The 20,499-nt window shown below is 44.5% G+C and overlaps 2 protein-coding genes across 5 annotated transcripts; one reads left to right on the plus strand and one right to left on the minus strand.

Moving 5' to 3' along the window:
• The first annotated feature begins 1,756 nt into the window (after window positions 1-1,756).
• Window positions 1,757-18,156, plus strand: LOC124186912 (dynein regulatory complex subunit 7-like). 2 transcript variants are annotated; one of them, XM_046579032.1, is made up of 10 exons: window positions 1,757-1,774; window positions 14,689-15,042; window positions 15,133-15,553; window positions 15,647-15,904; window positions 15,966-16,134; window positions 16,218-16,281; window positions 16,365-16,577; window positions 16,673-16,894; window positions 17,231-17,467; window positions 17,628-18,156. In XM_046579032.1, exons 1-10 carry the CDS (start codon window positions 1,763-1,765, stop codon window positions 17,811-17,813), a joined length of 2,136 nt encoding a protein of 711 aa, XP_046434988.1. In that variant the 5' UTR covers window positions 1,757-1,762; the 3' UTR covers window positions 17,814-18,156. The 2 variants fall into 2 exon arrangements, with proteins under 2 accessions (XP_046434988.1, XP_046434990.1); XM_046579034.1 differs by lacking the exon at window positions 1,757-1,774 and adding an exon at window positions 4,721-4,866.
• On the minus strand, window positions 16,929-20,377 carry LOC124186916 (putative FERM domain-containing protein FRMD8P1). 3 transcript variants are annotated; one of them, XR_006871744.1, is made up of 7 exons: window positions 20,077-20,377; window positions 19,543-19,983; window positions 18,988-19,442; window positions 18,656-18,814; window positions 18,365-18,536; window positions 18,105-18,254; window positions 16,929-17,989 (listed from the first exon to the last, which is right to left on the minus strand). XR_006871744.1 is itself a non-coding variant. In XM_046579044.1 (6 exons), exons 1-6 carry the CDS (start codon window positions 20,168-20,170, stop codon window positions 18,214-18,216), a joined length of 1,362 nt encoding a protein of 453 aa, XP_046435000.1. In that variant the 5' UTR covers window positions 20,171-20,377; the 3' UTR covers window positions 16,929-18,213. The 3 variants fall into 3 exon arrangements, 1 of the variants encoding a protein (XP_046435000.1); XR_006871743.1 differs by having other exon boundaries at window positions 16,929-18,000; XM_046579044.1 differs by having other exon boundaries at window positions 16,929-18,254.
• Window positions 20,378-20,499: the final 122 nt, after the last annotated feature.

The following is a 20,499-nucleotide window of genomic DNA, read 5'->3' on the forward strand; positions in this document are numbered from 1 at the left end:
TTTCAACTTTCCCAATTCAGAACCATAAACGCGACGAAGGTAAGTAAGTATAGCTCCTCTAGTCTACATTGTACATTATACGCGTATACGCGTTCCTGTAGGATACATTGTAGAAAATTGCTTCTCTTAAACGAAGCGTATGCCTGATCGTATTATCGACTATATAACTTGATTTCGCCGTCGACTGATTGTGACTGACAAAATTTTGGCATCGATATAACCCATCACTTCGCTCCGGACAGTATTTGCATATCACACCTTTGGACAGTTACACCGATATCCGGTTGATTTTAAATTAATGGATCCTACGTGTATTTAGATCTGCGAATAAAATTTGCATACACGTCGCGACTCTATCGCCGTCGAATTTCTCGCATGAAAATGCGTTTCATTTCAACAGTATGTAACATGGTACGTGTACGCGCGGGCATTAAATACGAGCATCTGCGCGATTGTGTTCGTAAAGTGGCGAGGATCCGTCAATTTCTCATGTTATTCTTTACACTAGTGCTACGCTATTGTACGGAACGGACGTAATGACGATACGTAGTTGCGGATTCGAATATTTGCGTTAATGGATTGTCAAAGACTGCAGGCTTTCGATATCTCGCCGATCTACCCACACGTTTATAAATATATAACATGTGCGGTGTGTGCGCACTCGTCCTACGCACATACATACGCTGCTGCATAACTATACCTTCGTACAAACCATGTGCATACGGGGACGAGAACCACGGTAGTAAGGGGGAAGATAGGGGGGGGGGGGGGCTACAGCCCAGCCAGCCGTCCTGGATGACAGACAGGATGCGAGGGTTCGCGATTCCGCGCGCCTTTCGGTGTGCCCGGCATTACGTGCTTCGGTGGCTCTGCCCGCGCTGCAGCTACGGCAGCGAGCGTCGGCGACGTCGTCGAGACATTTACCGGCGATCCGGCGACGATGACGCGACATTCCACCACTGCATACGAATTATGTACTACTTAACGTATTATATACCATATACGTTATATCATGTATATCTGCATATATAACCGATATATAGTATATACATACGTGTATATGAGCCGGAGACCTAGACTCGGCGAAGAACGTACACCTAAGGTGTTGAATTCTGACCGCTTCAAGGCCACCCGTGTCGCGTGCTTCGCGGGTCAAATAAATGGTAGCAGAGCCCTGTAAAACGGTCGTAATCAAACACCGTGGCTGTACATACGTACGCGTTAACGTATAACGTGCACGTTGTACATATGCTCGCGCAAAGATGCGAGAGCCTTTGTGAGATCGGGAAGCAGCGGCAACAGCTGCGACACTTGGTTCACTCGCGAGACCCGCATGATGCACCGTCGTCGCCGCGATGTATCCTGCAGGCTCTAAAGGCCGCAGGGACCCGACGGTCTTACCCACGTAGCATATAGCCGCATATACCTCCTCTTTCCTTCACCCCCAACCTCTCTCTCTCTCTCTCTCTCTCTCTCTCTCTCTCTCTCTCTCTCTGTCTCTCTCTTTCTCTTTCTATGTATACATATACCATTCGCACGAAATTTTCATGGTCAAAACCCACCCGCGCGGTCCTTCGGGGCTGCAGTAAACGGTTCCGCGTATTCCTACTGCTTCTAAGTCGCTAAGGTATAGGATGAACGGATAAGGTATATTAGGTAGTAGGTAGTAGGTAGTCGGGTACAGGGCGCAATATTCAACGGTCAATTCTATTTTAAGCTTAGTTGGGTGTGCGGCGGGCCGAGCATGTAGCTTCGGTACGCAATGCTGAAGTCGGTGAGTGTCGTCCATCTCTATCCTCCCGCTCATTTTCCATGTTCACCACACCTTCGATCCTTACTGGAGTATAAAGCATTGCTAAAGCAGCGCGGACGGATGGATACGATCTATCATTAGACATTCAAAGTAGATTCAGAACAATGTAAAGGAATAATCATTAACATGGTTGTTATCTTGGAAATGCAGGTCAAATTTTTTGAAACAAAATTTTAATATTCACCTTCCGGCCCGAATGGGGTCCTTCCCGGAACGAATTATTTTGTCGAAATGTGTTCATTAAAGGAGTAATAAACAAGAGTTTACTTACATGTCGTTAAAGCCAACAGGCCATTTCAGGCAATAATCATTATTGTACGCTCCAGGATACATTCGATAGCTAATTATGCGACCCGGCGAATGTTTGCCGAGCTTTGGTCCGTACCGGGACACGCTCTTGACCGATGCATATCTATGCACGAGAAAAATTTGTTGCTCTACAAATCATCCGCTCCACGTTCACGGCCGAAAAGCTATTATTAAATGAAATCTATTGATAATGTGTGGTACGGTGCTTAGGCTCCGATTCCAATCAATCGGTAGAGAGGGGAACGCGCAAGTTGTATCGCGTCCGGCCGTGTCGCATGCGTGCGTACGTACATAGGTACATCGTAATTGCATACGTCACATGGTGCCCTGCTTAGCAGTGGTGTATTATTTTCGGCTACGTGAACTCGCGGTGTACTTCCTTTACACGCGCGCTGCAGTTGTATACAATCCGTGCGTCGGCGCTCCGGACCAACCCCAACGTGTAGACGAGAATGAGAGAAAGAGACAGCGAGTGTGTGTGAGAGAGAGAGAGAGAGAGAGAGAGAGAGAGAGAGAGAGAGAGAGAGAGAGAGAGATGTACAGTGGCAGTGAGTCTTGGCGCGAAACGTGAATTTGAATTTTGTAACGGAAATTCAATATTTTCCGCGTGGGTTTGAGCATCGGCGTACCTCCTGCGTCATCATCAGCCGATTGACTGTCCTGTATGCGTAGTCGAACGAAAAGATGGTTAATTCCCGAATCAATCGATGATTATAAGATACGCATAACCTGGTGGAAATTTGTATAATTGTGACGCATGTGTGCTCAGCACGAGGGGACGATAAGACATTCTTCGCAATCCATAGTCACACACCGATCCTCTCGATAATACGACATCTCTAAGTATGCATATAGTTGTGTGACAAACGAGAAATGGGTTACACGGCGGCGTGATACACAACGTAGTACGCTACGGTAGTTCCTAGGCATACCGTGCGTGCAAGCGCGTATCGGTACGCCCATGGAGCAATGCGTAGGAATTTGCGGCTCTTGGAAGGTTCGTGTTTACTTTTGCAGAGATAAAAGGAGACCCTTAACCCTGCGGGTGACGGACGAGCCGACGGTCTTACGGGCACGACGAGCCGGCGGGCGGATTATCGGACGGACCGACGGATCGTCAGACAAAAGGACAGGCCCAGGAGGCGACGGGAGGACGAAGGGTGGTCGCGGACAGGCTGGCAGGCTGGCAGGCAGGCGGGCGGGCACGCAGGCAAGCAGGCAGGCTGGCAACAGGAAGCTCGCGATGCGTGACTCACCGCGAGCCAGCCGAACAACGTAGAGAACTAAACCGCGCGCGATCGCTCGCGTTCTCTCCGCGTGTTCGTTTCTTCGTACGGTACCCCCGTCAACCTGGGAATATCGTACGAACGTACGCGTGCATGTACGCAACCGTGGATGCCCATACATACTTAGGGTCTTCCCGGCCGCGGAGGGAATATAGTATATCGCGGGCGATTCGAGGTTGCCGCCGAGGCGTTTATTGGCGGCTGCTCCTGCGTTTATACGCACACGCGCGCACACGCATACTTGCGTTGTACGTACGCACCTTACGTACCTATGGCATAGACTTATTTGTGTGATCGGATTCGCGCGAGGCCGCGGTGAGGCGGTTTAAATTCGACTTGCGCGCACGACGGAGTCGCGCGACCAAATTGCGAGGTGGACGGCGATCGGGCAAAAACTGCGTCGAGGTGAGGACGGAGGGTAGAGGGGAGCGACCTTCCCGTCCGTCTCGCGAGAAGACCCGCGACCTCGCCATCAAGTAATCAACGCAACGACACGCGGTCTCGACGCCCATGCTCCCCCTCATTGTACATATACACACTTTATCTATCTATAGTCGTATAGTATATGAATTGCAGGGATCGTAAATACGCGTTATAAGTATGTACCTACGTATCTACGTACATTTACGTGTACGTCCGTACCTACATAATACATGTATTAACACTATATGCGGGTCATACGTTGTATTTATCGGTACCGCGTATGCGCGTCGACGCGTGATGAGAAAGAGCGGATCTAAGCAGCCACCTTAACAAAATCACGGCAAAGTACAGTAGTTCTCCAATCGTTTGCGTCGATTTAAACGTTCACAGTTAGATTGCCATCTAATCGGTGTACTGTGTTTACGCTATCAATTATCAATTTCACCTTCTTCCGTAAGTGGTTCCCCTTTAGCTAACCCCTCACTTTTTATCCAATAGAGAGAGAGAGAGAGAGAGAGAGAGAGAGAGAGAGAGAGAGAGAGAGGTTCGCTTAGACCCACTCTGCCCTACGCCGCGTACATACAAGGCATGAAAAAACACCGAGTTTGATCCAAGGCAACGTATGTATGGTACATTATACCTACCTATATATACACTCGAGGCGCAAATAGGGAATATAGTTGAAGAGAATATCGCGCGAGTGTAGAGCTAGCGAGAGGAGACGCTGCTTCTCTCACCTCGGGGCAAAATTTGTGCGCGTTCCAACGCGACCGAGTGAATTTAGGGTGGGCACATCTATACATGGGTGTGTGTGTGTGTGTGCGTGTGTGTGTACCGTCGACTAATAACAAGGGCGGTGCGAGGGGGCGGCCGGGGGACGGAAAGGCGGTGACCCGCGGTGCCTGTCTGCCGCTGCCCGCGTTGCAGAGGCAGAGAGATCCGTCGTCTCTCTCTCGCTCTCTCACACTTGCACTTTCTCTCTCTCTTCGCAACTCGCGCCCGCGCGGTCGCTTACATGCACACAGTCATCCGCAGGTAGGTATACATCGGTATTCGTGTACACGTACATAGATAGTTGGTTCACGGGGCAGCGAAGAGGGCTGAAGGGTGAGGGGGTGCGCGGTCGTTCCGTTCGTCCTTCCGTTCGGTCGTCCCGTTCCTTCGTCGGTCCGTCGGTCTGTTCGTTCGTTCGTTCGTTCCTTCGTTCCTTCCTTCCTTCCGTCCTTCGTTCGCGTATAACATCGGTCGTCGGAAAAGGGTGAAACGCGGGACGGCGAAGAGCCGACGCAGGGTGAACTAAGGGGGGTAGGCGAAGGGGCAGAGGGGTAGCGAAGGTAATTTGAGCGTCACACGCCGAGTGAACGCCAGGCAGCAGCGCCTATGTGCCACATAAAGAGCTCCCTTATGTATCCAGCAGGCCCATCGCGAACCTCTGCCTTCGTTGTATTTTACGCGGTACACGCCGAGCTCGCGCACACGGATGTATATCCCTGCACGTATACGGGGTGGTGGAAAAGAATTTACCGTCAGCCTGAAACCACCCCGTGGGCCGTGTCGATCGGGGCATTACTGCGTCGGCGCCCCCTTTCTAGAGGGCCTCGGAATTGTCGCTCGGATCTTATTTAACAAACGAGATGAAGGCTCGATCTAGTTGCCGAGCCTCTTCTTACCGGACCAATTACCACTGTTCGTTAGTTCCGGTATAACGTCGACCTGATGCGAAGATGCTCTTTTCTCTTTTATACCGAATGCCTCACGAGTCGATTTCGAATTGCTACACATGCCCGTATCTATTCACCGGTTCACCTTCGACCGTTCGTGTCCTATATTCCTACATTCCTATATTCCTGTGTACCTTTATCCTCTATCTCCCTCTCGCTCTCTCCTCTACCGTTCCCCATCACTTTCCCGCTCTCGGCACATGACTCTGGTGCCGTTTCACAGAGTTTTCTGTTCCTTTGCCGCGATTCGCATTCTCAACATCCGTGAAATATGTATAATTTAATGAATAAATGCAATGCGACCCGATAAGACCGGAATCGTCGTCGATTACCGCGCGACCGTTGAATTTCTTCCCTATATGCCGGATATGTCGAAGCCGCGTAATTCGAGACCCAGGTCTGGCCTTTTACCGCTTACTGAATAACACGGCCAACATCCGGCCGTGCGCTCTGCCCCCGCTCGAGGTGTATGAAGCTCTACAGAAACTCTTCGACTCCAAAGGTCACGCAAATTTTATTCCGAATTTCCGGACGGTCGAGCTTGTTAAGCCAAAAGAGAGATGGGAAACACAAGAGATAAGAGCTCCGAGTCACTATTTGAAGTATAATAAATCCCTCCTCCTCCGTCCCAATTGTTCAACACTATTGTAGAAATGACTCAGAAACGATCGACGTTATGCGCTGAGAACAGAGTGATGACAAGTCGGTTCAAGAGGTCAACCTCGGACAATACGTATACAAATATGTAGTATATGTGTATATGCGTGCGTAGCGTATTCACCCCCTTGAAAATTCTGACCGTTTCATTTGAAAATTTGAAGTGCGTTATAACAGGGTTCCTTCAAATTGTAACCTTTGACCGATCAAGGCAATTTGAATTGAAACCGATAATCATTTCCCGATATACGATCAAAATTAATTGAGCGCTCGTTCGCAATGACGAACCGCATTCGATGTACATAAGAAACAGATTCAGAGTATAGAAATAGGTAATGGCAGTCGTCGTATGTATAGTATACATTAAATCTGTCCTTAATAAGGGTGTAATCGAATTTCGATGGTCTCACCCCATTGATTCTAAATAATTAAAAAACATTTGTAAATTTTTTTCCCCATCCATATTTATCCATCCCTAGAAAGTCTTACTTTTTCCCATAAAAAAAGTATTCATTTTTCCAGGGTTTTAATCAAAATTGCGTACCAAGTCCAAAAAGAAGCGTGAAAATTTGTCTAAAACAGCAAAATAAAGGTGAATGTGTCCCCTTTGAAATGCCGCTTTGCAAACTTGGCTATCTCTATTTTTGACTCCGCTATCTAGCTTTTAGCGCGGCGTGAAATTCCAACTAGTGAACTCAAACTTTAGAGCGGTCAAGGAACTCAATGGGATTGGCTTTAAACAAAAAGAAAATTCCGCCCTGAAAGTAATAAATAGACATTCAAATGAAGACCAAAGACGTTGGTAATTTCCGTGATAAAGAGACGGATCGTATTGTAACATCGCAAACTCGTAATGTTTTTTCCGATTTGGAATCGATGAATCGTTTATAACAATTTACCCATCTCTTTGACTCAAAAATAGGAGTTTCCAAGAAGGTTTGGAAATCGTCAGAAAATTAAAAGTTGCGAACGATGCGACAGAGAGAGCTGTTGGTCTGTTAACAAATTATAATAATATCCTGACACATGTGATGAAACACAAAAGCAGTATATTTTGCAAGCGATTGAGGAACATAGAAAAAAATTCCCTGATTCGAAAATATTTACTATCGTTAAAGAGGTACAAATGGATTTTTTCAACTTGTAATATTTCGCACGCAGATGTTCACTTTGTGTAGAGGGTAAAATAGTTTTGCAGTAAAATGTAATTTTTAATGTGAATTATTTTTTGTACTGTATGTAAAACTATCTCAACATTCAGATTTCGCTTATTCTAAAAAAAAGCTCCATCATCCAAATTCGTCTTACGAAAAAAATAAAAAATTTCAAAACAATGCAAATAATTAAATTTAAATGACGTTTTTCGACATTTCCAAAATCTTTTCCCAGCGGTTTCCCAAATACTAAGAAGGAAGATGAGGTGATTGAAATTTTGAATGTCTATTTATTATCTTCAGCGAACAATTTCCTTTTTATTTAAAATCAAGCCCACTTTGAGTTTCTTGGCCGCTCAAAAGTTTAAATTCACTAGTCGGAATTTCTTGCCACACGAAAAACTAGGTAGCGGAGTGAAAAATAGGGATAGCCAAATTTCCAACGTATCGTTTTAAACGGAACAAATTCACCTTCATTTTGCTGTTTTCAGAAAAAATTTTACGGTTTTTTTTTGGAACTGGTACGTAATTTTGATTAAAACCCTCGATAAATCAATGCTTCTCTTGCAGGAAAAAGTAAGACTTTCTAGGGGCGGGTAAATATGGATGGAAAAAAAATCACAATTGTTTTTCAATTATTTCGAAACAATCAGGAGAATGAGACGATCGAAATTCGATTTCAACCTTCTTAAGGACAGATTTAGTATGCATAGAGATATTGCGCTTATGCAGCCTTATATGTATTACACCTACATACGAGTATATGAGTATAATGTGTGCCTATGTATAACGTATGTATAGAAGGAGGAATGAGACCGTGGCGCAGGGGGTAGCGTCAACCGCACCGAATGTTATGAAAGATCAGCTTTAAAAAGGAGACTTTAAAAGCCAGAGGGTGTATAACGGCTGGTACAGGGAAGGAAACCCGGCACATATAGACGTGTAACGAACAGAACACGACTGAAGCGGACTCGAGAGTTTTTAGTGGCAACTTGTTGCGCGACGCTCATTCATACGACTCCGACGCTCCCATTACGTTGCATTACCTCCGTCAGAGGCTGCAACTTCGCAAAGTGCCAACTTCTAACTTCCAAGTGCATGAAGTACTAGGTTACGGTACTACGCGTTCCAACCCTACCTCCCCTCTGCATCGCACATACTTTCGCTTATGTGTCGAGAAGCTTAATTCTTCTGTGCATGTACAACGAACAATAATGCAGTAACAAGGCGTCTTAAAGAGACCTGCTTACGTCAATATACCGCAGTACCAAGGGTTTTTACTTTCACTTTTTCTTTTCTTTTTTCCCCCGTGATCTCTCGAGCACTTGAAATATGACATGGCAATGTCGGAGGTAGGAAAGTTAGCGCGGTACGGCACGACGCGATCGGTTTACTGCTGGCCTTAATTTCTTGGTAGGCGAAAATTCCCCGCGGCTTTAAGGACTCTTGTTCCGGAGCCTGGATGGAAGGGGCCCCGGTTCGGGTCGGGTCCGGATCCTACCACGCCTACGAGTCCCGAATTTTGGCTCGGGGCCCTGGCTCTGCAGCCGAGAGTTAGGATAAGGGCCTTCTAGGAATTGACTACGCGGTTCTCTTTTCGACCCGCACGACCCTCCGCGACCGGATAAAGGAAAACGCGTTACCTTGTACGTGTACACGCCTCTTTTGTGTGCGTGCGTCTCTGTGTGCGCGCGTGAAACACACACACGGCGACGAGCCCGGGCTAATGCATATACCTGGGCAACGTCGCAATTTCCCCTCCGCCCTCTGGATTTTCCCGAACTCTGCAGCCGGCTACAGGGTTGCACCGGCGAACCCGAAATTATGCGTATTGTATACATTATATGTGTATATAGTTTGTATAGTATGTGACGTATACCATGCTATAGATATTTACTTGAAACGGTAAATAATGCGGTACTTCCACCTGCCTACCGAGAATTTTACACCATTTGGCAAGTCAACGCGTAGAGTAAGGTGTAATAAGTTCGTACACATGTATGTGTACCGTCATAAAGCGAGATCCGCGCCTACGTGCAGGGTTGACGAGGGTACAAGTAGGTATGCGCATTATCCTTTGCAGTAATTGCAACGAATGTCCTGCGATGGATTGAAAGTGTGCAGTTGAGTCGTTTCGCAGCCGCGATTATACGACACTTGGATCTCGGCCAGTCGCAGCTTATCCAACCTTCCCCGAAGCATGCCCGTTTTTACGACACCTAATAACTAAATCACCTCCCTTACCTTCGATGGGCACCTTTTGTTCGACGCGATTTATTACTTATAACACAAGTTTACGGTAATCTGTTGTACCGTTAATCCCAGCTTAACGCGAATGCCAAGACAATGAGCGTCTCCGCTTCGTCACGCATTATCGTAATCCACGAAAACGAAAATTCTTTAAATCAACAAAGTTTCGGAATTTTATTTACTCCTCCTTCATCGTCCATGTTCAGAGAATTTCTATAAATGAGTCACAATTATGAAAATCGAGACAAACTTTAATTTGCGACGTAGCAAACAAGCTCTTTTTTTGTTATTGTTTCGTGCAGGTACTGAGAAAAATTGAGCGAAAGTGTAATTGCGGTGACCTATTAAATATCAATGCTCGCAGGGCCGCGACTCTTCTTTCGACTTTTTACTCCGAAGTACTAGAACTTTGCTGTCAATGTCATTGGGTTGGATGGTGAAAAAGATTACACCACTTCCGAGCCGACATATCAGCTTCCGGTCCTGCAGGGGTTAGCAAATGACCACTCCAATATCTCTCATACCGACGTTCACGTTTCGATCTGAAGGAGCATTATAATTTTCACCTGCAAACGTAAAATCAAGCAGCACGGCTAGGTCATAGGTGTGTTGTGGGCGTAGACGGTAAAAACCTCGATACCGTGGCAAGGAGGCTGGATTATCGTATCCATCGTACAAGATAACGATACTCAAACGATTCTACGGTCCGTTCTCCCGAGTTTCGGGTTACCCATATACGTACGATAGGTATATAGAACATCCGGGATCGAGGGACGTTTCTGGAAACACGTCGTTTCTCCGGCACTAAATATAGGCGCCCTCGCGACGCCGGCCGTCAATATACCACCCCTGACTAACCCCCTGGGGGGCACCGCCGGTGGTGCAGGGTATGGCGTATATCCTTGCTGCTCTGGCCGACGTCCTAGACCCTCCGCGTTTTAGCCTAGCTTCTAGCGCTTCTAGCCACGACGCGGCGTCGGAGCCGCAGGGAGGACGAGAGACGAGGAGGAGGAGGAGGAGGAGGTCGGGGCGAGAGACGTTGCAGATACGCGGTACTCGCCATCCTCGCGTACCCCCGCGACCCCTTACACGTATACGTGTACGCATACCGATATACCTACGTCTATACACACCACCGCTGCGGAATACGGCACACGGCTATATCCCCGCGACGTAATCAGCGAGAGGCTCTCACCCCCGGCGCGGACGCGGATTCCCTTCTCTGCCCCTCGGCGAACCCTGCCTTCAGCTTTGCCCTGTGTACATCGGCTACGTGTACGACGGCTATGTGTTTGCCTGCGTGTGTATGTGTGTGTGTGTGTGTGTGTGTGTGTGTGTGTGTGTGTGTGTGTGTGTGTGTGTGTGTGTGTGTGTGTGTGTGTGTGTGTGTGTGTGTGTGTGTGCATAGCCGTTAAGTGTGTACATAAGATACTAGTTGCAATCTATACGCATATGCTTATATCAAGGCATGCATATACATACCTACGTGTATATGCTTATACGTGTAAGGTAAGCGAATATCGCAGGAATGCTGATTTCGTCAAGTTTTCTAAACACCTGAATGCATCCGTACAATGATATACCTGTACGTACGCGACTTATTCAACCTGCTCTCTCGTAGATATACAACGGTGCGTACGGTGCGTTGTGCACATTATATATACAGGTGACATCTTATAGACTAGATGAGTACTTTCAAAGATTGAGATTGTTCTGCTGATGTAGACTTCACCGTGGATCATGCACTCCTTCATATCTAAGTATGGCTGTACTTCACGGACGCGGGTGGTGTCGTTAACAGGACGCACGTTCCAGTTATCAATCATGTTGCATGACCTAACCTAACGAACGCGTATAATTCAAAAAATGTCGCGTCAATCGAGCCGCGATCGTGAATCAGCAAATAGTTTCAAAGTTGATACGTATCGATAAATAATTGACACGCATAATCGTAATAGTATAGTTTCGTTCATATTCTTAAACCTACAGTCTCGAAGGTATCTTGTCCGCACGGATGGTGGACTTACACTCGCTGCACCATGCGCGAGGCGCGTTCGGTGGTCCGGGCTCTCACCAGTGGCTCAAGAGTGACAATAATTTAATTATACTCTTCGAATTTAACGTTGTGAGGTGACGAAACCAAACTGTTCGTATTAGCAAAAAATTTGTTCGGCAGCCAGAGTGACATAATTAAGACAGATAGTCCGTGGGTATTCGATTTCAATATTCAATCGATCCCCCCCTCTACGTACCGGATGCTCATTCGATAATTATACAACTACGCGCTTGAGATTAAGAAAAAAAATAGTAACGATAAAGTAAGTTGAGAACCACCGGGTGCAGCTGCCGCACCGCGGCGGTATCTCGTCCACGTCGTCCACGCCGCTGGTCACCCACACCCCGAGAGAAGTTGGCGCGAGGAGAAAGCGGGGGTGGCGAAGGTCCGGGCGGTTTGGTATGAAGAACTGAGGGAGCTGGGTTTGGCAGCGGCGCGGAAAAGGGGCCCCGGCGGGGGGGTAAGGGAGGAGGTGTTTCAACCACCCACTAATTCTCATCGTCAGCCTTAGGTAGGTTTATAGTGGTGTGACGAAGCGGTACCTACGTATACATGTAGGCAGGTACACCCTTCTTAGCCAAGAAACGTATACCTTCCTCAAATCGTAAGCTTGGCCGTACTTTCTAAAATAAGGGATGCTTGTTTCATACCTGCAGCTTTGCAGTACGGTACCCTATACGCAGCGTTGTATACACTATGTACGGAGAGCTGTTGCAATATGTACATATTTGAGAGTCGCGAGGTGCGTGTTAGATAGTGGTTTATTGCAACAAATGCGCAAAAAATGTTTATGTTTTACTTTTTCAGAGGTACAATAAACAAAAGACCGCATAAGTAACGATCGCTAGCATCGATTTTTAAGATCCGTATGCAAGATTTGGCAGGAACGAGGGAGGCCGAAGCAACACCTTTGAACGAACACCTTATAAGTCACGCGTTTTTCTTGATTTTTCTACGGTTGGCATTAGAAGAAGATTTTTACAAGTTCGCGTTACAGGGACGTACCGTTTATAGAACGTTTTATAAAAATCGTGGATAAATACGTGTTCCTTGGATCGCATGATAGGTGTAAACAAGTAAATCGTATTATATTGCGAAAATTCTCACCCGAAATCATAGCCGTTGCGGAAAAAGGTCTCCATTGCACATCGAGTTTTCCAAATTCAAATCCCAATTTTTCCTTACTTATTCCTGGCAAAAATTATAAAAGCGACACATCGGTTCCTTGATTTAATTTCATCTTCGGTGTCGGTATCAATTTCAGTACAATTCAATTGGTTGCAACACGAAGAATTTCCTCAATACAGATATAGATAGCCATCTAAACGGAGTCTTTCGAAGCTTCGCGCAGCCAACTGACCGCGAGCATCGCGAGGCTGATTTCGAGGTAGAAAAATTTCTTACCGTTACAGACTCAATTGACATTGTAATCCTGTGAGAGCAACGGTAAATTTGGGACGGCATCCTTACATCCCTGCCCACCGCGACCCTTGGCTTACTAGAAAAGAATACCCATGTTACAGACGCCATGTCTTCCATCGTCGATTGAATGCCTTTAAGTTACATATCGATAAAGCGAGTCAGCCTGAGGCTAGAAAATACTGTTGATAGTAGGTAACTCGGATCGTTCTATCAGCTTCTCTAAAAACTTGGAATAGACGATAAAGCGTCGACGTCGGTATGCCAGACTATTATGACGATAATGTAGAGCACACACCGGCGTACTGTGAAGGTAGTTACAAGCAGGCGGATAATTGACGTGTTACGGGCGACGTCACGTTCGAACGGTTTGAACACCGCCACAGTCTGGTTCGATTTGTATTTCAAATTGTAGAACTATACCTATGCCTACAGATACAATGGATGAATTTCATCTGCTACTGCAACCTTCCGATCGTATTGCGTACCCTTATTACGTAACCCATCGCCAACTCTATCAGATTGCTGTAATAAAATCACTTACATTTGGCAGAAAATTTATGCAGAGTTTATCATTCTTCGCCGTTCTCATGTCAAAGTAATCCTTCGTTGACGAAAGATATATCTTGAGTCAATTAATCCCACACAACATCGGCGACCACGCACTTTTCACAGTTGCAAACATATAATCTTGCCACTGCCACTGACACTGCCCACTCGAAAAATTTCACCCATCAATTAATTGCAAACGCGTCACTTTTATAAGGGCCGATTCGAAATTGTTTCGAAGGAGACGATGCGAAAAATTGATCATTATCCTTCTTCCCGAGATTTCACTTAATCATGTGATAAAAGCTACATTCCCCACTTGCAAATTAATTGCGAACTATGTGACATTAACGATATCCGATCCTTTTTTATTAGCTATATAGTTCGTGCCTCCGCGATATTCACAATCAATCTCCGACTCACAATAATAAGTGCGACTGGCTGGAGCTTAGAAATTTCAAACTGTATAGCTTGTATATAAGAAGCAAATCGTCAAATTTCGTACCTCCCTGTTTAATCAGCCTATATAGCTGTATTGTACGGCAAACCGAACGTAAGAATTACATCCGACGCGACGTGCAACCGATAGTTGTGATACGTGAGACTCAAGCAGGAGATCTCGTATTCTTTTCCTGCTAATTCAGTTGGGAAACAAATGAGCAATCTCACCACACTTCACACATATCCGGAAATTCAAATTACTCTAATTTGTATCGAGTTTCGATTCCAAATAACTGTTCGCCAACATTGTAAATTAACGAGCACGATAAATTGTTAATTATCGTAATGAATGTTTTAACGTTAACACTGGAACTACCAGACCAGTCAAAATGACTGGTTTTACAATTTCATTTTAAAATTCCTACTTCATGTTACATTTTATCTCGATAGTTCTAGTGTTTTAATATAGGGTTCGGAATTCATTTTGCACTGTGTGATCGTTTATGTATGGAATAATCAGTGAAAATGCAGATATCAAAAATTCAAACTTGTTGAAAGATGATGTCGACATGTTTCGAGACATTCGATGGACAACTGTTAAAATTTTCAGCCGGATCGCCTGTGTTCTCCGACATGGGTTCTTCGCAGACAAAAGGGAAACAGCTTTGAATTTTCTACCATGCTGACCAGTCTTCTGTTAGGTCAAGGCTACAACGCCTATGTTGTAAGTGGCTATGCGAGCAGGGAACAGGTTAGTTACAATTGCACCCGTAAGGTATGCCCATACCTACAGAAACCAGAAGAGCCAAAGCATGAAGTCGCATCTGAGGAAACTCAAAGATATCGCTTGAAACCACCTCCCGACATCAGGAGTAAGTTTTTATTGGAAATGGAGGCAAGAGAACGTAAGAAGCTGGAAGATGACTTGAAACGTCAAGAAGAAGAACGTGATAAGATGATTCAAGTACGATACAGCATACGAGCACATCAGTCATTCTTGACAAATTAATTATATATGTAAAGCATGTTATAACGTATAATTGTTATTTCACAGGAACTTGAGTGTCCACCGCCGGACAAATATTGGGGATACAGAATACACTCGTGGGTGGTCATTTTACCCGTAGAAAATAGTGGACGCAAGGATGAAATACTGGAACCCATTTTCATCGAGTCTACGTTGGGGGAATATTATTATTGTGCCGACAATAAAACCAGTAATCTGTACCTGGGCGTGGAAAGCATTTGGAACGATCAGAATTATTGGGTAAACATGCAAATCTGCACTGATGGATGTGCGTCTATCGACTGGGATCTGACCAAACCCAAGTTGTGGGAGCATCTACTTCCCGGAGAGCCTTGGACGACACGAGGAGTAGAAGAAGAGGACGCCGAACGGGATCTCAATATTCAGATGGACAAACACTTGGACATGCCTGCCTCTTGGGTGGAAAAAATTTCATTATCTAGCGTCGGTATGTTCATCCTGACCACTATAATTTGCATGTGCTAAAAACACCTGGTATGATTGGATGAACTGCTTTTTTTTTATATTAATGTTGCTGTAGCCTTTGAGAGACGCTATCCAGGTGGAAGTAAAACAATATTTTACAAGAAAGCCAAAGTAGAACTGTACGCTCCTTATGTTCAGAGGGACGGCTTGATTCAAAAGATTACATTGTTCGAGGATTACGAATATATGATCCCTACGACTATCTATGAAACGTTTGCTAATCGAACTGATTACCGAGTGAAAACGGTGAAGAATTTAGACACCGAATCGGTAATTGATTATTACAAGAGAGGACGTCCAGATGCGTGCAAAGGTGAATATATAGTGTTGATATATCGTCAAGAAAATATATATATATTAATAGGTATAGGAAGTAAATATTTGTACAGAGCATCGATATTTCCTGAGCGATGCTGTGGAGGATTCGGAAACTTCGTTGGACTTTTACGATATCGTTCGTTTGGATGGACTAACTCGCATTGAAATACACCCGTCATATCTTGTCCAACATTTTGTTAATCGCAAAGATCGCCTCTATTATCGGTAATTTTTGCTCAACATCTAAGAATTTTAGATCGTACAATCGCTGTTTTGTCCTTCTTCTAGTTAGAAAACTGAAATTCCAGATACGTTCAGTACACCTCGGAGAAGACTACTTCGTTAATTGAAGAATATTCACGGATTGTTTGGGTAGAGAACATTATTAAAGAAGGGAGGGGGATACAGTGCAACTTGCGCAGTATAACTGAATACACAACAATATGATTTTACAGAAAATAACTGAGAAATATCAGAGAAACGAATCTATACCCGCTAGCAAAGACGTTTGCATTCGCGAATTTGCAGTAGGCGATAACGAAATAAGGCTGAAATATCATTACGAAAGTGGCAAGGGTACCAGAGCTACTCGGACGTTTGTAAAGCCACTTCCATCGGACAGAGGGGAACGGCTCACTTTCAATCCTGATATGACAAGTGGATATAACGTTCAGTACTTGAAGTCTTTTACTCTTATTGACAAAAAGTGTTGTACTTACTCTTCGTTTTAATCTACTAATATTTGCCAATGTTCTGGTTGCAGCCGGACCCAATGGCACCTCCAGAAAAATCGTTGATGCTCTATTACGAACTGGAGAAGCAACTGAAGGAAGAAGAGGTATGTAGGACATTGATCGCAATTGCTGAGGATGAAGTGAAAGCATTTTTAAAGGGACGTTCGTTCGAGTATTCCCTGCCCAGCTTGTCAGTATCATTGTTTGACAGAAATAGAAATGACGAGGCCAAGGCTGGAATGTTTGCCAGGGTAAGAAAAAACGTAAATTTCGTTATATCAGGAAGAAAAAGATAAGTCCATAAGTTAAAAAAGTCCTCATCTGCTCAAGACCTAATTTATTTCAAGTCGTGTTAAACGTAAAGGGCGAAGCACTATTTCTTTTTTTTTACATTTCAATCCTGAAGGGTGCTCTGAGCAAGCAGTCGAATGCAAGTGTTTCATTCAATAACGTTAAGATGTGTGACAGAACAATCAACAAACACAGAAGAAGTAACAATCTGAGGTTTTAGTTAACTTACAATAAGTAGATGCAAATTAGTGAAACTTACAAATTAACTTAATTTTCTTTTGTACATTTCTCTACAGGAAGAAATACTCAGAGCCCAAAGTAAGCGCGAAGTTGTTAGAGAAATGGACTACTTGGGCCCATATCTGGCTAGCCTTGGTAATCCTGTATATCTGAGCAGGACTGAAGCACTTCAAGTGCAAGAGCAATGCTTGACGGACTTTAAACAAAAACTGATTGATCGGGCCAATTGCATATTGGAAACATTCGAGAAAAGTAAAGAGGAATTAATGCAAAAGCAGGCTCGTCATGCCCAGGTATGCAATAAAATGATATTGAGAAAAGTGATGTGAAAAAATAATTTTGAGTGGTAGAGACACATACGTAATTGAAGCGGTTAATGACATGTGCCATGATCATATACTCTTTACTGAGCCTTATACATAGTATGAAATGATTCCTTTCCATGTCAAACAGGAACGAGAGTTATCCCGAGAGGATGAAGAATCGTTTCAGAGTGAAATGAACGATGCTATTTTCAATCTGCACACGGTCGAAATGCAATTGAACCGATACCGAGAATTAGCTACGGATCGATATCGAACGCTACTAGTCAATCTACAAAGGGATCCTCGTTTATCTGCCATCTATCGCTCTTTCTAAATAAAACGTAATTTGCTTGCCATACGATGGCTCTCCTTTGGCTGGCTGTAAACAAATTTACATCAAACGTCGCTGGTGTCCAGTGCAGGTATAGTACACATCTCATTCCAGCCTGATGTAAGACTCTCGGAAGCAATTCCCTTTGAAATTGAAGTTTTTCGTCACTCCTGATTTTTCTGCAAGCATACTATTTTCCTAATTTACAATATCCAGTGACTGTGCGTATATACCGCAGTTATGTATGCTTGTTGCTGCTTGTCATGATAATATCAAAGGAAAATGTCTACTTACAAACATAATGTCAGTTGCCAAACTTAGTCTATCAATAAATTCTCACACGTGACGAGGTGAACTGTTGCTGCATTTCATACTTAAGGCATCACCAGCATCTAACACAGCTTCATTGAAAAGACCAGGAACCCATTTGGCCGATGCAACGCCCTAAAAATATTCAGTGCTGAACTTTTCACATGTGCGATAAGTTTTGGAAAATACATCTTGATAACTGCTGCAGTTACAACCATTGGAGCTACTTTGTATTGATATATTACCTTGGTCATCGAATGTTGCCAGGGTGAATTTGCTGAGTTTGTTGGTAAAACAATTGGCATTCGTTGTGATAGTAATGTCAGAGGATCGACTAACACCTGCCATATCGCAGCGAGTGTTGCATTTTCTGCCTTCTTCTACAAACCCAGATATCAGGGTATCCATCATAACTGCCTGCAAACAATAAGTCAGCAAGAGCGGATCATTCAAAATATCGTTTGCGTGTAATGAGAAATTGAAGTGTACAAGGAATAGAAATAGGTGGCAATGGCCTAAACGAGATAGTTTCGTACCTGTCTTGAGAATACTTGTAGAATTTTAAATACATGTGCACCATTCTCTCGCACAGGAAATTGGAGAAAAAGACAAGGCAGACAGTCGGGATTCCTCTCGTCGGAAGGTTTTGCCATCTCCCAACTAAGTTCAGAGTACTTCAGTCCCAGCAATAGACTCTGAAACGTTGAGTAATGATCGTAATTAGATTATTGTTGTGCTCTATCTTGTTTATGCTCAATTGGTGACCAAGTGTCGTATTGTTTCTTTATTTTTCTACATGTTATTTAATCATATTAGGATCGAAACTTTATCACGTATGTACAGTAAATTGTATCTTCTATTTACATACGCACTGTGCGTCGTCCACTATGTAGACACCGAGGGCATTAATAGCAACAAGAACTTTTAAATCCCGATGCGTGATCCACGATGCCAGGCCTCTAACCGGTCGCTCTATTTGTCCGTGGAAGAAGGTCGCGCCATAGCAGGGAAGTCCCCAACAGAATTCCAAGTATTTCCTTATCAGCTTTCGCGGATGGGCGTTGGTTCCTGTGTGCGGTGGTATACGTTTATACTGATCGAGTAGACGTACTTCCGGAGCCCCTTTCCCCCCTACCAGACCCAAGCCAAGACCCAATCCTAATAAAAGAGTTGGAGACGTGAAGTGATGTGGTAAAAATCTGCCTTTATGGCGGCGAAAGTATGCCAGAGTGTGAATCTGTGAGTTGTAAGGTCCGAGTTCTATGCGTGCTTGAAGCGCCCCAAGACTCGCGTATCTTGCCTGGCCCTCGCACGGATATCTACCTGCAGTAGACGTATTTTTATAGAATTTTGATCTCCATTTAGTTTCATGCATATATCGTATATATCAAACTTTATTCACTCTCGGATTGAAGGGGTTTACCTTCCAAGACATTATGTCTGGCTTCAGCGTAAAGCAGTTCCAAAGTCTTTGCCTCCTTGACTTGCTCCTCGTCGCTTCGAGCGAGAAAAATATTTCTACGATAGTACAGAACTGGCTGCTCTTCATCTCTAATTTCATCGCTTCCATACTTGGCTAGCAAGCGAGGCCATCTAGCTCCCAGCTCCAGGGGCTTATGCGTTGGCCCGAGTTGTACTTCCAATTGTTGGGAGCAAAGCCAAAGTGCAAAGACCGGCTGTCCCAGAGGTGAGGATATTCTTCCCAGTCCCAATTCCTTCTCAGATTGAATTATAGCAATGATATCTTGGGTGGTAGCTGTATGTTCCACTTCCATAGTAAGAATCACTCCTGACATTAAGTAAACAGCAATGCGGAGCATAGGCTTATTTGCAATTAATTGCTGCGATCGAAGAGTACGGGTCACTGTGAGGACATAGGTGAAAATAAGATACATAACACTGCATTAATTGCTGAAAACAAATTTACAGACAATGTCTAATATGACAGTATACTAACAAGGTGAAGCATGGGGATCCGACTGATAATCATTGTGGAATTGGTGATGAGGTGGCCCTCGTCCGGTTTGGCAATCTTTCTCCTGTAGATCCATTGTTTCCTGTGGTCTGATACTGCCCGATTGATCTATACTCAATGTTTATCATTTAAACAATGTTTGGTGGATGATAAACTGGAAGCCCACAGTCGAGTGCATCTCTATGGTGCTATTCATTCTTAGATTACTAAAAACGAAACGTTAAAATTGTACCAAGTTCAAGACCGAATATCTCGATTTCTGTATGAATAAACTTCTGCCATAACACTTGCCATTGCAAATTCAACAAAAAAGTTGTTGGGTGCTCTCCCCTTGTTGCCAACATCTTACTTCTAGAACTGGTTATGCTTACACCAACAAATTATTTGATACTGAAAACTAATAAC

The sequence above is a fragment of the Neodiprion fabricii genome, chromosome 7 (genome assembly GCF_021155785.1).
Source record: "Neodiprion fabricii isolate iyNeoFabr1 chromosome 7, iyNeoFabr1.1, whole genome shotgun sequence".
In the NCBI taxonomy this organism is placed as follows: domain Eukaryota; kingdom Metazoa; phylum Arthropoda; class Insecta; order Hymenoptera; family Diprionidae; genus Neodiprion; species Neodiprion fabricii.

What these genes read in the sequence shown, in the direction of transcription:
- LOC124186912 (XM_046579032.1), top strand. An exon ending in AACGTGATAAGATGATTCAA is followed by an intron (nt 15,043 to 15,132) that starts GTACGATACAGC and finishes GTTATTTCACAG; the next exon opens with GAACTTGAGTGTCCACCGCC. An exon ending in AATTTCATTATCTAGCGTCG is followed by an intron (nt 15,554 to 15,646) that starts GTATGTTCATCC and finishes ATGTTGCTGTAG; the next exon opens with CCTTTGAGAGACGCTATCCA.
- LOC124186916 (XM_046579044.1), bottom strand. Translation starts at nt 20,170, where the DNA reads ATGGATCTACAGGAGAAAGATTGCCAAACCGGACGAGGGCCACCTCAT. An exon ending in GGATCCCCATGCTTCACCTT is followed by an intron (nt 19,984 to 20,076) that starts GTTAGTATACTG and finishes ATGTCCTCACAG; the next exon opens with TGACCCGTACTCTTCGATCG. An exon ending in TACAAGTATTCTCAAGACAG is followed by an intron (nt 18,537 to 18,655) that starts GTACGAAACTAT and finishes TATTGTTTGCAG; the next exon opens with GCAGTTATGATGGATACCCT.